Raw genomic sequence first — 11725 nt, forward strand, 5'->3', positions numbered from 1 at the left:
CTGTACAGCATGAGAACAGCATTATGCAACACAACATCTAGCTTCATAAAACCATGGACTCACTGAAACTGCCAGAAACAGGTGACATGGTACCAACTTGTTCACACAGATATAAAATCTAAAATTTGATTTAAAAAAAAATGTAAAGCTTAAAGACTTAACTGCACTGGTTCAAAAACACAGCATATATCCCCCAGATCATTACAAAATGGATTGAGTTTTGACAGATTTTCGATAAAACGTGGCACTAATGTCTAAACAATCTACCAGTTAAATGAATAATAACAGGCTTCCAGTTTTTGATGTGAAAACCTCTGAAATGTAGCTAAAAATACCCGTATTTTCCTTTAATCCATGCCGAAAAGAAGCAAATTAAAGAATTAAAACTATTTAGTTTAAAAGACCTGCTAGGCAAAATCCAGAACAACCAGACGACAACACCTATTACTTATTTTGTAATTCTCTAAATAGCTTGGTTTATCAGGACACCTGCAAACTTTAGATTTCATGCGTCACTACAAAAAAAAAAACGTTCAAGTATAGGAATTTGTTAAATCAATAACCGTACTGCTGGTTTATGCGTAAAAAAAATTGAGAATTCTATACGCGCCTACAATTATGCTTGATTATATCTTTTTAATTTATTATTATTATAATAAGCTAATCAAGGCACAGAACTAAGAGCTAGAGCTGGATACAGCATGTAAAAACTTTCGGTTGATATACGATTCTTGTCATTTTAGAGAATGCTAAGGGGCAGTAAATGACATTTATAAAAAGGACAAGTGTGTCCCCGAGGAAGATTTTGCTAAGGCTCGTCTGACTCAGTCCCTTGGCTGACTCGAACCCTCAGGTCAAAATCAAGCTATTTCTGTGAGAATGGGACCTTTTTTTTTTTTTTTTATAAATTTCATATTAATAACAAGCTCTTGTGCCTCCGGTCTAGAGCAGCAGTTAACAAGTGGCAAGACGCAGCACTTCGAGTGGCAGGAAGGCAAGCGGAACACTAAGACACTCGCCGATGGGCAATGGAAAATAACTGTTTGCAAGTTGTCTGGTTGTTTATTCAATCTTGTCCATGCGACAGCAGTTTGAAGGTACAGCGAGCGTCTAATGAAAGCTGTTAAAAAGGCAACTTGGAAAAGCCACATTTCCTATTACATAATGTATCAATCAATCACACAGACAGCGTTTGCCCCCTGCATCGTCCTCGGATGCGGTTTTGCTATGCAGATAGCTCAGTACATGCTCCGTCTTTGCACCCATCCCGACACCCTTGAACTCTTCCAGATGTCAGACACTGAAAGGTCCAAATAAATTACCCCTCCCCCCACTTTCAGGTTTTGGCAGAGGCTATTTTTCCTATTAAGAACCATGCATACACTTTAAAATGTGCTGCAGCTTTCCTTTGGGATCTAACAAAAGGGTACAGTTTGGCAATTATAACTCTTTAAGGACAAGACAATTAGAGCAGTCTTGTTTGTTTGTTTCTTTTAATTCACTGATCAAAGTATATTCCACAATATTTTCTTTTCGAGTCTGTGAACTTTGCAGTTCATTCCCATCCGATTTGTACAGTGGTTCAGATTAAGGTAAACCGTCTGGGGTGAAGGGAGTTATTCTCTCCAGGGAATGTCCCCCTCGCAGTCCAGATCGCACAGGGAATCGGAAGCCAGCTCGTTATGGGGGGAGATCTGAGACACATGGTCAAAGGTCTCTTCCTTCTCGCCCCTACAGTCAACCACGTTGGGAATCATATTGACATAAGCGGTCACTATTTCCTTGTGGAAACTCGTGTCCTGGTTGTAGGATATGAGCTCGTTGCTGATGTGGACGGTCTCCACCGGGGTCCCGGAGCAAAAGTTGCTGCACCCCAGGAGGCTGGAGAAGACCTTCCGGAAGTCGGCGTTGAAGGCGTAGATGATGGGGTTGAGGGACGAGTTGGTCCACCCGAACCAGACGAAGATGTCAAAGGTGGTCTCGGTCACGCAGGGGAGCCCGGCCTGGAGCTGGCGGCCGCCGGAGCGGTCACAGAAGGGCACGATGCAGTTCAGGACGAAGAAGGGCAGCCAGCAGCACACGAACACCCCCATGATGACGGACAGGGTCTTCAGGACCTTGGTTTCCTTCCGGATGGAGGTTCTCAGGCTGCTGTGGTGGTGCTTGCAGTCCAGGCGCTGGCCCCTGCAGCTCTGGGCGTGCTCGGCCGCCCTTTCCAGGGAGGAGATCCTCCGGATCTGGCTTTGGGCTATCCGGTAAATCCGGGTGTAGGTGACGATCATGATGGCCACCGGGATGTAGAAGCTGACGAGCGAGGAGGAGATGGCGTAAGTCCTGTTCAGGCTGGAGTCGCAGTCCCCGGCGCTGTGGTTGCTCCAGCCCGGTCTGCCGTCCCGGCTCCTGTGCCAGTTGAGCTGGACGGGTATGAAGGATATGAGGACGGAGAGCGCCCAGGCGGCGCCGATCATCACCAGGGCCACCTTCTGGTCATCTTCCGTTCGTAGCGGAAGGGGCTGGAGATGGCCCAGTACCTGTCCACGCTGATCATGCACAGGTTCAGGATGGAGGCGGTGGAGCACATGATGTCAAAGGCCACCCAGACGTTGCAGAAGGCCCCGAAGGGCCAGTGCCCGGCCACCTCCGCCGCGGCCTTCCAGGGCATCACCAGGAGGGCGACCAGGAGGTCCGAGGCGGCCAGGGACACGATGAAGCTGTTGGTGACTTTGCCGCGCAGGTGGCGGAAGCGCAGGACGGCGGCGCAGACCAGCACGTTGCCCAGCAGGGTCCAGACCACCAGCAGGCAGAGGAGGCTCCCGGTGGCCACCTGCGCGGCCAGCAGCTCCCGGCCGGGCGGCTGCAGCGGCTTCTGCGCCCAGGGACCCGTTCGGCATGGCGGGAGCCCCTCGGACGGCGCGCTCGGTGCCAGAAAGCCTGGGACCTCGTCGGGGGGGCTGCTCCATGGGAGCGGGGGCTTGCCCGCGGCGCATTCAACCTCCTGCCTCGGCCAGGGGGGGGAATCCGTCCTGCTGACCCCCTGCTGACCTCTCAGCCCGGCCGAGGGGGCAGCGGCACTTTTTCAAGGCATGCGGCAGCAGCTGCTGATTATTACCCTGCGGCTTTGACCTCGGCAGCGCTAGCCGGACGAGCAATTTGCTTCCAAAGCCCCACGGGAACCGTAGAAGGAAAAGGCACCGGCAGTCATCGCCCTGTCCCGTCCCCTTCGGTCACAGGTCGAAGAGCTTCTTCAGCAGCACCCTGGGTCTGCTCCTGGTCAACATAAGGGCGAGCTCGGGACCGCTTTGTTTTACTGTTTCACGAGTTTCAGGAACAAAGGTTAGATATTCTTTGCTCTTAAATTTAAAAACAAAAAACCCCACCACTAATGCTCTGTCTTTGCTCTGAATGAATTTCCCGAGGAAACTGGCTCGCAAGTCATTCCCGCTGCCGCCACTCGCAAGGAAAGCCCACCCGCTCACCCTAAAGTGCACTCTCTCTCTGACAGCTGCTTCATACTCTCTCCTTCTATCAGTGCGCGCACACACACACACACACACACACTCACTCACACACACACACACCACACACACACACACACACACACACACACACACACACACACACAGGCTCACTCACACCAGTTAAATAACCATGCATTCGCCCAGACTTTTCCATCCATTCTTCCTTCTTTCCATTTCTCGCGCCTTAACTCGCAACTCCCTAGAAAACGAAGCAAATAAATTAGCATACTACTACATATTCATAATCGGAGACATCACATGCATCTCCTGTGACGATCCCTCCTGTCCTTTCCCTTTCTTATGGTCACGTAAATCATATGCAGATCGGCAGAGACCTGCATGCTTCATCTTCTGCCGCTCCTATGCGTTTCTTTGTTTCTTCTGACGATGTATCCAACCTTACACTCACGCGGTGTGCTCTCTAATCTCTATGCATGTACAGTACATGCGGGTATATTGCATCCTCTGTCCTTCAGTCACCAACCTTCACTGTTCTCATTCTTGGGGGGGGGGGGGGGGGGGGGTTTCTCTGCAAACTCACATTCTTCTCCCCCATACACTTAAATCATCTTAAACAACCACTAGTTTGCCCGCTGCTAATGTTGCTTTTTCCCAACTCACTGAAAACTGATAACAAAATTCACTTACCTTTTCTTGACATTCATCTCTGCAGGAAAATCACACACACCACACCCCTTTTTAATAATTCTTGTCTTAAATGATGAAAGTTGCACACATTCTGTGAGAGTTTCATGTGCACTGAACCCCTCCCCCACCGTGCACAAGAAATGCAAGCAAAGGTTACCCCATGAATAACTCATTTCAGTAGAAGTAAAGTGAATCCTTTTGCTGGGAACAAATTCCAAAAGTGATCCAGGACTTGTCTATTCTGCAGAATAAGTTAAAGAATAAAATCCTACATTACACACTGAGATTCATTCATAATCTGTTTAAGAACATAAGAGGTGCCCTGCTGGGTCAGACCAATGGTGCACTATATCAAATCCAGCATCCTGTCTCCATTTTCTACTTTTATTCCTATTTTACACTTGAATCCCACCTTTCCACTCCTGAAAGATTGCCTAACGTGGTTTACAGCAAATTAACAGCTAGATTCAAAAAAAGGGGGGGGGGGCATGTTTAGGTTAATGTTTTAGTTACTGCAACAAGTGTTAAATTTATCACACCTGTGATATTTCCACTTCACAACTGAGAAGTGGCTAGACAGGCATTTCCATGTTTTGGGCTGCTCCGAGAGAGAGAGAGAGAGGAGAGAGAGATAGGGTGCTATCAAACTAGGGTGAGAGTACATTGTAGAAATCTCTTCTTTGTGTACCTTTCCTCATTTCAAATCACATCAAATGTTTATTGATATGTACTGTGCTGTTCATACCTCTGACTGTGCATGCAAAAACTGGTCCCCAAACCCTAGACCATCACTAAAACCTCATCTCCAGTTACTAGATGACCCTCATACAATGGTATAAATTGATGATAAATATGTGTGCCACTTCAAAGGCTTGCGCTCTCTCCCTCTCCCACCCCAGTGTAGTTATTTCTGACATTAAAACATGTTATGGTATTGCATGCAGTGTTAAACACCCATCATGTTCATAAACTCTGCCCAAATTCCTATCAAGCCCGTGATAAAGCCTTAATGTATTTTGATGAATGACCCTGTAAAATACAATCCATAAACAATTCATGATTCAGTACATAATTACAAATTAATAATAACAGAATAATGTAAAGAAGAAGAATATCCTAACAGACAACTAAAACTTATTCCCTACTCTTATTAAGTAATCGGTCTGCTGAGTCACAGTAAATATGCCTAAAATCAATCAACACCAGCCCAACACATAACCCATCCACCTCCCAACTCCCAAAAAGACTTCTTAAAAAGAGCTCTGTCTGCCCACTACCATGGACCAGACCTAAAGCACTTTTACAAGGACAATCCCACCTCTCTTTGTTTCTTCTCTGAAAAGGGTCAGCATAACTAAGCCCCAGTTATCCCCAATCATTCCCCTTTGGGTTGCACCTTCAGGAGCATCCCACCTCTATTATGGGCTACATTTTCAGGTCAGCCTGTGATGACATCAGCAGATGGGGGCAGAATAAGAGCTTTCCTCAAGTTGCCCCAAGCAGTAGCAGTGGCAGTGAGACGATCAGGACATCCTTCGGGGCAGGGGCATGTTGACAAAAACGCCTTCCCCACAGTACTTGGCAATCTGCTCCAAGCTATCTTCTTCCTTCTGTTCCCTCCAAAAGTGGCCTATCTAAAGGGGTCATTTTCTAAACCTATCGCACGCGGAAAACGGACTTTTCATGTGTGATAGCTAAATCGGGGCGGAGTTGGCACCGGAAGAGAGGAGGAGTCGGGGCGGCACCAGGGCGAATGCGGCGGAAATCGCTGGCTGCGAAAAGGTAAGAACCCTTATCGCTGCCAGTAGCGCGCCCAATAGCGCCACCTTTTACGATGACGCTATTGGGTGTGAAAGCCGGCAGCGATAACACCATGGTGGTGCGATCGCTGCCGGCTTTCACAAGCCCACCCCCCCTGCCCCCCGTTACCATGGGATTCAATGAGCTCTGCGGCATAAGAAAATCCAGCCCTAAGTTTCTTTGATCTAGTATTCATCAGATCCCTTTGGAAGACCATTCTTTGTTGCTCATGTCCAGAAGAGATGGCAATTTCCAAGTTTACCTTCCTAATAATTGTTAATGGATTGTCCTCCAGAAACTTATAAAAACATGTTTTAAGGACAGCTATACTATTAATTATGCATGGACCAAAGCACATGCTTTTTAAAATTTCTTTTAAACCTGCTACCAGTACATTTCATGGGATGTCCCTTAGATCTAGGGTAAATGATTTTGTTGTACACCACTCATGATTTAATAAACCTCTATCATATACCCTCTCAGTCATCTCTTCTTCAAATAGAAGAACCCTAACTTACAGGCTGATACAGTACAGTGCGCTCCGATGGAGTGCACTGTTAACCTGCCATTGGATGTGCGTTTTCCTTTACCCCTTATTCAGTAAGAGGCGGAAAACGCGCGTCCAACCCGCCGAACCTAATAGCACCCTCAATATGCCCTATTAGGTATTTGCGCGCGATTCAGAAAGTAAAACTGCTTTTCTGTGCACCTCTGACTTAATATCATGGCGATATTAAGTCGGAGGTCCCAAAGAGTTAAAAAAGTAAAAAAATAAATAAAAAAAAATTTGAAGTCCGCCGGCGGCTGTCGGGTCGAAAACCGACGCCGGCAAAATTGAGCGTCGGCTGTCAACCCACTGAAAGCTGCTGCTCCTGTCAAAAAGGAGGCACTAGGGACGCGCTAGTGTCCCTAGCGCCTCCTTTTGCCTGTTTCTACCACCGGGCCTCATTTGAATACTGTATCGCGAACACAGGCGAGTGGCCTGTGCGCCCGCTCTCCCGCAGACTTTACTGACTTGGCCTGTTATTTAGCCTTTCTTCATAAGGGGCATGTTCTATCCTCATTTCTCTGGCCCTTCTCTGTACCTTTTCTAGTCTTGCTATATCTTTTTTAACATAGGATGAAAAGAATTACACCTAGAATTCAAGGTGTGGTCACATCATGATTTATTTATACAGAGATATTAAGATATTTCCAGTTTTATTTCAGCTGTCTTTTTCAAAATTCCTATCATTATATTTGCTGTTTTGATTGCTGCTGCTCACTGAGCTGCAGATTTCAATTTCTTGTCAATGGTGATGTCAAGATCATTATCCTGAGCAATCCTCCTAATACAGATCCCCACAATGTGTAGATAGAATAATTTTTCCTATGTATACCACTTTGTACTTATCCACATTAAATTTCATTTACCATTTAGATAGCCTGTTCCCCAGTCTGGTCAGGTCTTCCTGCAATTCCCATGGTCTGCTTTTGTTGTAATGCTTTGAACTACTTTAATGTCATCTGCAGATTTAATCACCTCTCTCTCAGTTCCATTTTCCAGATCATTTCTGAATAAGTTTAAACAACACTGGTCCCAGTACAGATCCCTGGAGTACTCCACTCTCTTCATTGTCAAATCTGATTATTTTGTCCTATTTTTTATTTCCTATCCTTTAATCCTTTAATCATTTATCAATCCATAACAGAGCATTACCTTCAATCTCATGATTTTTTAATTTCCTATGGAGTCAAAATTAGAAATGTTTACAAGAGCATCTTACTGCAAATTACATTATCAAGTCCAAAGATAAAAGATTAATACAAGAAAATAAATTCAAAACAGTTCTCAAATTCTGTAAATGTTAGCCCACAAATTGAGGGGAGCCACTAATAATTAGATACACTATAACGACTTGCTTGTCCAATTGCTTATTTACATTTTCAAATATTTCTAATAGATTAGTAAAGGTTTACTTCCCTTTGCTAAATCTATGCATTTTCTTTCTCATTAAGCCATGCTTATCCATACGGCTAGACTGCAGAGCTGGGTGTGGAGAGTAGCAACAATGAAGCAGAGCTGAATGTAGCACAAGAACAAAGTCAGATGAGGAGCAGTTCCAAATAATGGTTCCCAGGAGTACCAGCAGAGATTTGCTCTGTTGTTCTCATAAGAACATTACATACGGCATACCGGATCAGACCAAGGGTCCATCAAGTCCATTATCCTGTCTCCAGCAGTGGCCAATCCAAGTCACAAATACCTGGCAAGTACCCAAACAATAAATAAATCCCATACTACTAATGCCGGCAACAAGCTATTCCCTCTTCATTAATAACAGTTTATGGAATTCTGCTCCAAACTTAAATCCAGTTACACTAATTGCCTAATCATTAGGGATGTGAATCGGTTTTTGATGATTTAAAATATCGTCCGATATATTTTAAATAGTCAAAAATCGTCAGAGGCGCGATACAATAGGAATTCCCCTGATTTATCGTCAAAAATTGTAAATCGGGGGAGGGGGGAGGGGAAGGGGGAGGGCGGGAAAACCGGCACACTAAAACAACCCTACAACCCTAAAACCCACCCTAAAACCCACCCTGACCCTTTAAAATAAATCCCCCACCCTCCTGAACCCCCCCAAAATGTTTTAAATTACCCGGGGTCCAGTGGGGGGGGGTCCCGGTGTGATCTTCCACTCTCGGGCCATGGCTGCATTAATAGAAATGGCGCCATCACTACCTTTGCCCTGTCATATGCACTCGGGCCGTATTGCAAAATGGCGCCGGCCGTATGGCCGTATGGCCGGCGTCATTTTGCAATACGGCAATACGGCCCGAGTGCAGGAGGTCGCTCCCGGACCCCCGCTGGACTTTTGGCAAGTCTTGTGGGGGTCAGGAGGCCCCCCCAAGCTGGCCAAAAGTCCCTGGGGGTCCAGCGGGGGTCCGGGAGCGATCTCCTGCACTCGTGACGTCAGGTCACAGGAACCAAAATGGCGCCGGCGCTACCTTTGCCCTGTCATATGGTAAGGGCAAAGGGCCACCGGCGCCATTTCTCTTAACGCAGCCGTGGCCCGAGAGCGGGAGATCGCGCCGGGATCCCCCCAATGGACCCCAGGTAATTTAAAACATTTTGGGGGTGTTCAGGAGGGTGGGGGATTTCTATTAAGGGTCACGGTGGGTTTTAGGGTTGGTTTTGGTGTGCCGGTTTTTCCCGCCCTCTCCCCTCCCCCGATTTACGATTTTTGACGATAAATTGATGGAATTGCTATTGTATCGCGGCTCTAACGATTTTTGATGATTTAAAATATATCTGACGATTGTTTTAAATCATCAAAAAACGATTCACATCCCTAATATCAACTATGATGCCAAGATCTTTTTCCTGGGTGATTATGCCTAACATGGAACCTAACATCATATAGCTATAGCATGGGTTATTTTTCCTTATATGCATCACCTTGCACTTGTCCACATTAGATTTAATCTGCCATTTGGGCACTCAGTCTTCCAGCCTCACAAGATGTTGTGGTCCCAGACCGTGGAGGTCCATAACCAGTCCCTTTTCCTATCTCGGGGCCACCCCAGCTGACCGCAGCATCCTCCGCCCTGGTTCGGGCCTTGTTGGGGCCTTCCCACGGTGCTCCCTCCACGAGGGAGACACCACTGATTCTCTGCCGCTGACCTTGCCCCTTAGGTGCACGCGCACGCAAGAGCCATGAATTTAAAGGGACCAGGGGGGGAAACTTCAGCCCGGTCCCGGGGATGACGTCAGACGCTCTCAGGTATTTAAACCCTATTGAGAGCTCTACTCTTTGCCTTGCAACGGGTCTTCTCTTGTGAGAGTAAGTTGCTGTTCCTGCCGTTCCAGCTTGTTCCTGATTCCTGCTCCGTTCCAGCTTGTTCCTAACTCCTGCTCTGTCCTCACCTGTTCCTGATTCTTGCTCTTTCCTTGGCTCGTCTCTCTGGCTCCTGACTTCGGTACATCCTCTATTATTCCTGCTCTGCAGCCAGTCCTGACCTCTGGCTTGTCTTCAGTTTCTGCTTGTCTGCTGCCTGCCGCCTCTTTGATTTGCACCACTACTGTCTGCCATGACCTCTGGACTCCCTCTGGTTCCACTTCAATTCCGCCTGCCTCGACTCGGACAGTTCTTCAGATTCCTCTTCACCAGGAGACTACCACCTAAGTCCTGCTGGACCCCCAGTACCCAAGGGCTCAAACTGCAGAGAACAGGGGTTGGTATAGGTGAAGGTCCTGCTTGGTCTCCTGGCCCTGTTCTGCCTCCCAGCTATGAGTCCTGCTGTGGGCCTTCCTTCAGTGGATCACTTCACCCTCTAGCTGGCTCAAGGGTCCAAAATTCAGCAGTTTGCAAGGCCATGGACCCAGAGGACATTCCCGGTATTCAGGCCATTCCTGGCATAGCCCAGCAAGTGCAGCAGCAGCAACACTGCCTGGACATCCTGGTGGCCACTGTGGAGAGATTGGCTAACCGTCTGGATGCTCCCTCGCCGGCAGCACTGGTGTCAGTCGAGCCAGTCTCAGTTCCCGGATTGTCTGCATCGCTTAATCTTCTGGCACCTCCATGAAATGCGGGAGATCCAAAGCAGTGTCATGGTTTCTTAAACCACTGTTTTATGAGATTCACCCTGCAACCTACACAGTTCCCTTCAGAGCAAGTCAAGACGACTTATATACTGTCCCTATTGGATGGACGAGATCTAGCCTGGGCTTCTCCACTCTGGGAATGAGGCGACCCCCTGCTGACAGACATGCAGCAGTTTATTCGCACGTTCAAGACAGTATTCGATGAGCCAGCTTGGCAATCTACTGCCACTACCAAGCTCCTGCACCTTCATCAAGGAGCCCGTCTTCTTGTGGACTACGCGTTCGAGTTCCACACACTAGCAACGGAGCTGGGTTGGCGAGAGGACAGCCTGCGGAGCATCTTTCTGGAGGGTTTGTCTCCTTGAATCAAGGAGGAGCACACTGCTCGGGATCTTTCTGAGGACCGGGGTGTTCTGATAGAACTCACCGGATGGATTGATCAGCGCTTACAACAACGAGCTCAAGAGGTTAAGTCGACCAAAAGACCGGTTTCTCTAGCTCCTTCCTTCTCTCGTCTGCTGCTTCCTTATACAGAAGCTGCAACCACTCGTGGAGAAGAATCTATGCAGCTGGGACGTAGTCCTTTGACTCCTGAGGAGAGAAAGCACTGCCGCTCCTTAGGCCTCTGCCTGTACTGTGGAGGAAAGGGGCATCTACTGGCTCAATGTGGTGAATGGCCGGAAAACGCCAGGGCCTAGGTTTCATCGGGGAGCTGACCCTAGGCTGCATCAATCCCGCTCCTCAATGTACCGTACCTGTTACCCTCGAATACCCTGGAGGGTCATTTTCCACCTTAGCCTTTATCAACTCTGGAGCAGGGGGAAATTTCACCCTCGCTGATCTCGTTCAACAATTACAGATTGCAGTACAGCCTTGCTCACCTCCACTTCGGATTTCATCCATTCATGGAACTCCACTCTCAGGATGTATTTCTACCATCATGATTCCCCTGAGTCTCCATACCGGAATACTTCATGTTGAGGAGATCTCATTCCTGGTTATAGAAAAGGCCATTCATCCTATCATCTTGGACTTGCCATGGCATCAGAAGCACTCACCGGTTATCCATTAGGACAATCTCCAAATTGCGGCCTGGATCTGTACTGTTCTTCCTCATGCTTCGCTGCAGTTCCACGACCCTGCATTCTGCTGCTGACTACTCTATCTT

General features: G+C 47.5%; 1 protein-coding gene across 1 annotated transcript; it reads right to left on the reverse strand.

Annotated features, from left to right (window-relative positions):
• Positions 1-1587: 1587 nt before the first annotated feature.
• LOC115093879 (D(1B) dopamine receptor-like) lies at positions 1588-10512 on the reverse strand. The gene is given in 7 exon segments (XM_029606266.1): positions 1588-1631; positions 1634-2488; positions 2491-2843; positions 3679-3717; positions 4167-4185; positions 7981-8115; positions 10443-10512. Coding segments are annotated over 7 exon segments (1515 nt in total).
• Between the last annotated feature and the right edge of the window lie 1213 nt (positions 10513-11725).

Source organism: Rhinatrema bivittatum, chromosome 1, assembly GCF_901001135.1.
Source record: "Rhinatrema bivittatum chromosome 1, aRhiBiv1.1, whole genome shotgun sequence".
Lineage (NCBI taxonomy): Eukaryota > Metazoa > Chordata > Amphibia > Gymnophiona > Rhinatrematidae > Rhinatrema > Rhinatrema bivittatum.